This window comes from Colletotrichum aenigma, assembly GCF_013390185.1.
Source record: "Colletotrichum aenigma strain Cg56 chromosome Unknown KSG_Cg56_contig08, whole genome shotgun sequence".
Classification (NCBI taxonomy): Eukaryota; Fungi; Ascomycota; class Sordariomycetes; order Glomerellales; family Glomerellaceae; genus Colletotrichum; species Colletotrichum aenigma.
The window spans coordinates 1,099,259-1,105,236 of record NW_023500914.1 but is presented as its reverse complement, the minus strand read 5'-3'; the positions used below and the strand labels follow the sequence as shown (position 1 = coordinate 1,105,236).

The following is a 5,978-nucleotide window of genomic DNA, read 5'->3' as shown; positions in this document are numbered from 1 at the left end:
TGGCGGATGGAAGGAGAAAGACGCAGCGAAGTTCCGCTGTCCGACAGAAACACATAAGTGTGCCTTTGTTATATAGTCAGGAGCATAAGTCAACCATTGCGACGGACGAATTCCTATAGACACAAGCAATCTTCTTAGACCAATATAGTGCGTATAAGCAATAGAGACAGACTGTAACACGCATAGCAAGTAATAGTACTGAACAGGGACAACAACGATTGCAAAGCCTGGGTCGCTGGGATGTTTGTCTGGCGATGCACTCATTGGTAAGGCAAATGGAGCTTAGGTAAAGTAAACATGTCGAATTAAAGTATGAAACTACTGAAGGAATCATCTTTATCTACTCGAATCACCTTCCACCGCGCGGCATTCGGCTTGCCACGATAGTAGCGTTGTAACTGATGACTGAGTGTGCGGATGACTGGGACCAAGCTTCATCCCTCGAAGACGAACACAGTCTTGCATCAGAATAAGAGCATCCTCTCGTCGACCTCGACCATGCCAAGTGGACGCCAGGTTAGCCATGCTGGTCAGCGTGGAGGGATGGTCGGCTCCAAGCTTCGTCTTGCGAGTCTCCATCACCTCCACCTCCAGCTTCTCAGCCTCCTCCCACCGGCCCTGGTTCCAAAACGTCGACGCCAGGTTAGCCATACTGCTCAGCGTGGAGGGATGGTCGGCTCCAAGCTTCGTCTTGCTCGTCTCCATCACCTCCACCAACAGCTTCTCAGCCTCCTCCCACCGGCCCTGATTCCAAAACGTCGACGCCAGGTTGTTCATGCTGGTCAGCGTGGAGGGATGGTCGACCCCAAGCTTCGTCTTGCTCGTCTCCATCACCTCCACCTCCAGCTTCTCAGCCTCCTCCCACCGGCCCTGGTTCCTATATGTCGACGCCAGGTTAGCCATGCTGGTCAGCGTGGAGGGATGGTCGGCTCCAAGCTTCGTCTTGCTCGTCTCCATCACCTCCACCTCCAGCTTCTCAGCCTCCTCCCACCGGCCCTGGTTCCAAAACGTCGACGCCAGGTTAGCCATACTGCTCAGCGTGGAGGGATGGTCGGCTCCAAGCTTCGTCTTGCTCATCTCCATCACCTCCACGTCCAGCTTCTCAGCCTCCTCCCACCGACCCTGATTCCAAAACGTCGACGCCAGGTTAGCCATGCTGGTCAGCGTGGAGGAATGGTCGGCTCCAAGCTTCGTCTTGCTCGTCTCCATCACCTCCACCAACAGCTTCTCAGCCTCCTCCCACCGGCCCTGATTCCAAAACGTCGACGCCAGGTTGTTCATGCTGGTCAGCGTGGAGGGATGGTCGACCCCAAGCTTCGTCTTGCTCGTCTCCATCACCTCCACAAACAGCTTCTCGGCCTCCTCCCACCGGCCCTGGTTCCTATATGTCGACGCCAGGTTAGCCATGCTGGTCAGCGTGGAGGGATGGTCGGCTCCAAGCTTCGTCTTGCGAGTCTCCATCACCTCCACCTCCAGCTTCTCAGCCTCCTCCCACCGGCCCTGGTTCCAAAACGTCGACGCCAGGTTAGCCATACTGCTCAGCGTGGAGGGATGGTCGGCTCCAAGCTTCGTCTTGCTCGTCTCCATCACCTCCACCAACAGCTTCTCAGCCTCCTCCCACCGGCCCTGATTCCAAAACGTCGACGCCAGGTTGTTCATGCTGGTCAGCGTGGAGGGATGGTCGACCCCAAGCTTCGTCTTGCTCGTCTCCATCACCTCCACAAACAGCTTCTCGGCCTCCTCCCACCGGCCCTGGTTCCTATATGTCGACGCCAGGTTAGCCATGCTGGTCAGCGTGGAGGGATGGTCGGCTCCAAGCTTCGTCTTGCTCGTCTCCATCACCTCCACCTCCAGCTTCTCAGCCTCCTCCCACCGGCCCTGGTTCCAAAACGTCGACGCCAGGTTAGCCATACTGCTCAGCGTGGAGGGATGGTCGGCTCCAAGCTTCGTCTTGCTCATCTCCATCACCTCCACCTCCAGCTTCTCGGCCTCCTCCCACCGGCCCTGGTTCCTATACGTCGACGCCAGGTTAGCCATGCTGGTCAGCGTGGAGGGATGGTCGGGCCCCAGAACGCTCCTCCTTGCTTGAGCGGCCTCTTCTCCCAACACCTCCGCTCGTGAATATTCGCCAATCATGAGCATGAACCAACAAACTTTCGTCAGGAGGTTAGCCCAGTCCAGGATACCACCCTGGTCTCTTGTCTGTCTGCTCAGAACAGGTTCAATATGAGGGAGGAGGTTTTGGCATGTATCCCACGTCTCAAATGCGCCAGATGGGAAATGATCTGCCGCCAGCTTCATAAAGAGCTGACTCCATCGTGCCGGGTCCCCAAACTCTGAAATCCAAGACCGAGTGCAGAACTGGACAAGCGAATGCATCTCGCAGAGACCCGCAGCGGAAAGAGTCACAAGGGAGTAGCCTCGCAGTACGTCCATGTCGTTCTCGAAGTCTTCTCGTTTATTCTCCACATCGCTTTCGGTCGCAGTGTTCACGCGGTCTCCATCATCTTCTTCGCTGGCTGTGGCATCGTTGTTGTAGCTGTGCAGCATGCTCTCCGGTATGTTCTGTGCCTGGAATTGGCTCATCAGCGACAGAAGGTTAGCAGCGCGCGGCCGCTCCCGCCTGATCTGCTCGAACGTCACCTGCCACGTCACCACAACAGAGTTAGATACCCCATCATGCCGGCCGAGGTCGCCCTTGTCGCTGCGAAGAAGGCTGTCTTTTCGCTTTTCGCTCTTGCGGAATTCGTCCAGATACGATGCAACGCTTACGCGCGGGCTGCGTCGGTTGATGTATGCTGCCGCCTGGTTTACTGCGAGCGGGATATTATCGAGAGCCCTGACGAGCTCAGTTGCAGCAGCTTCGTCTATTTCGCCTTTGGACCTCTTCCGCAATAGCTCGAGTGCTTGATCATCGCCCATAACGGGGATACGCCGTATGACTCGGCTATCACCGGCCAGCTTTTCAGCTACGTCGAGGCTGCGCGACGTGACGAGAATCTTGCCATTGATTGACTTGGGCAAGTATGAGGCAAGTGAGTCTTGCGAAACATTGTCGTGTCCCTCGCCGAAGAATGCGCTGGCGTCATCGGCATTGTCGACGACCATCAACCACGGACTGATGTCGTCCCTCTGCAGCCAGTCGCGCACTAATGCTAGCACGTTGACCTCAGGCTCGTGCCGGCGAGGCAACACGAGAACATCCGCAAGAGCACGGTAGGACTTTTCAAACGTCGCCCTGCTGTTGCCGTGCACCCAGAAGACGCTGGTGCCAGGCTTGTCCGCATGGAGTTGGTGTGCAAACTGGACAGCCAGCTGAGATTTCCTACGACTTTGTTAGTACTGGTCTGGAGAAGCAGCATGCATGCACTACCCAAAGCCGCCCATGCCAACCAAGGCCATTCGCCGGTCGGGCCGGCCATATTGATCTCGCATCCACTGCTCAATCGGAGGACGGTGGACAAAGTATGGGTCGGGAGGGAACGGCACCATGCGGTGGGGCTTGCGGGAAATCGTAGCATCCTCGGTCGCCTGGAGCCCCAGTTGCTTGACGCCCTGCTGAATGTCAACGAGTACGGAACTAGCGGCACGTCAGCCTCGGCAGCGATAGGGGGTTCGTCAGTATTCGCACGTCTGATCAATCTGCAGTCCGAACCAGATGGTCTCTTCGTGCCGCTCAAGGCTGGAGAGAACTTGGTCGACCTCTTTGCTACTGAACGGCCACTTGAGAGCTCGGAGGCCCAGGCGACGCATCGCGGTGCGTGCGGGGTTTGGGTTGAGCTTTGTCTCCAGTCGCTCGAGGTCGGCGATGCAGGCGCGAATTGAACCAACGAGCTCCTGGGATGTTAAGAGCGTCCGGCCTTTGCTCCCCTCGACTAAGCTCTGTGTAGCCCGCAGAACAGTTCCCAGGTGTTCGACCTGGGTGCGGAGACGCTGGATGTCTGATCGGGCGCTGGCGACCTCCTTAGAGTACTGGAAGCATAGCGACGCGACCTTCGCGGAGAGGTCAACGACAGCGATGACGTTGGCAGCGACTCCTAGTACTTCCATGATGGCTCCGGCTTGGGCTTGTTATACTTGATAGAATATAAGAATGTGGATGTGGGAAAGTCTGGATGTTCCTCAGTTCCCCGTCAGGCTGCAATCTGCATGGAGGGTAGACACAGCTGCGCCTTTGTCGACCGTCATTGGCGGGCCAGCCATCAGGCAAAGCATCCATGATAGCGACGACGACGCAGTGGTCCTCGGCTCGAGGACCAGGACGCAGACATTGTCATCGACAAATGAGAATATGCCCGGCGTTAAAGTACATGTACAGTGGTGAAATCGACTGATGCTTGTGTCGCGAAAGAGCAGCAAGGCCCCAATCCCAACCCTTCTAATCCCTTGCCATGATGTTCCAAAGTCTCGGTCACGTGAGTACCACAATAGAGCATAGTGGCGGACTATTAGAAGCATGGGAGCAGGAAGTGGGCGTGTGGTGTGTTCCGCGCAGTACCCGCCAAACTGGGTAGGTACTGTAAAAGGAGGCCGCACTGGGTACTGTCGGCCGTGCCCCTCCGCCGTCTCCTAGATACTAGCGAGCACCCAAGGACCATCAGTTGGCGCGATATCTATATGTGTCAGCATTACCCACTATGTACTCCCGAGTCCCGCTAATGCCTAAAGTAAGGAGGAGAACTGTTCAGAGGTGAGGAGGTTATATATGCTCATGACCGTACAAGTTGTCAGAGCACTTCTTATTGAGAGGATAAATATGACAAGATAGGCAGTGTTCTCCGCAAGAGTGCATCTAAGACTTTCAAGCCTGGACTTGCTGTTAAAAGAGCATTCCATGTGGACTGTGTGATAACTCAGCGAATGGGCTTGGTTGGGTGCAGGGGAAGCACAGGTCAGCTAAGCACTGAGTTTTCATTCGCAAAGGCGGATAAAACGACTCTATCTATGGCAACTAATCACGAACATCTATGCATCCGTAGCGATCTTACTCTGTGGTCCATTTTGCACAAAAATCCCGCACAGCCCTCTCCATCATTGCGATACCAGCTTCTCTGAGAATCTGCTGGTCGAAACGAGCGCCATGATCCAATAGCATGTTCATAATACTCACATTGCCTCGCTTCAAAGCCCAAGACAAAGGCTTGCGGTCATGTTCTCCCCTTACGTCTGGGTCGGCGCCGCTCTCCAGGAGCAGCTTGACGCAGTCTTGATAGCCGTACAAAACGGCGATAGACAATGGTGTGTTCCCGTACTCATTACGAAGGTTGACATTCTCAGCATAGGTGCAGGCAGATGCCATCGGCCCAGGAAGCCTCAGCGCTTCCTCGTCGTTGCGAAGGAGGTACTTCAGAAGCGCCAGCTGGTTCGTCTCTTCCAGAGGTTCAGGAAATTTGGGCGCGCCGGACAGGAGGTGGAGCGCTGTGTCGCCTAGAGCACCCTGCACGAGGGGATCCATCCCGCTGTGGAGCAGAAATTTCACCGTCTCCACCTTGTCGGGAAACTGGTCTGTTGTGGCACGTAGAAGGAAATGCAGAACATTGTCACTACCGCGGTCCATCCCCTTGTTGAGATCCGACCCGGGGGCACGCAGCTGCTCAATAAGGAGAGATCCTGAGATGGGGATGCCGCTTTCCATGAGGTCGAGGGCCAAGGTGGTGTCTCCATGCACGATGGCTCTTGCAACACGCTCAACAGCCTCCGCCTCCGGGTTGGGGCTACGGTCTTCAGGGTCACGATTGAGCGTCAGGCTAGAGCTGTATGCTGGCGGCGAAGAATCCGACGGCGATCCAGCCCATGTGTACGTCTCGTCAGAGAGCTCGCTGCTCAGGCTGTCGGCTACGGACGAGGGCATCTTTCTCTGGCGAAATCACTTGATCCGCAACGGGGGAGGGAGGAGTAACAACAATGGTAATGGCAGTCTGGTTCTCCATTGGCTGTGAAGTAGAGGTTGATGATGGAGATTGGAGAGGTGTGGTGGG

General features: G+C 55.9%; 1 protein-coding gene across 1 annotated transcript; it reads right to left on the bottom strand.

Annotated features, from left to right (window-relative positions):
- Positions 1-336: 336 nt before the first annotated feature.
- KLC-0-1 (Kinesin light chain) lies at positions 337-4,050 on the bottom strand (the record flags this gene model as incomplete). The annotated part of the gene is made up of 3 exons (XM_037327077.1): positions 337-3,325; positions 3,374-3,580; positions 3,632-4,050. The coding sequence occupies 3 exons, from the start codon at positions 4,048-4,050 to the stop codon at positions 337-339; spliced, it is 3,615 nt and encodes a 1,204-aa protein (XP_037173646.1).
- Between the last annotated feature and the right edge of the window lie 1,928 nt (positions 4,051-5,978).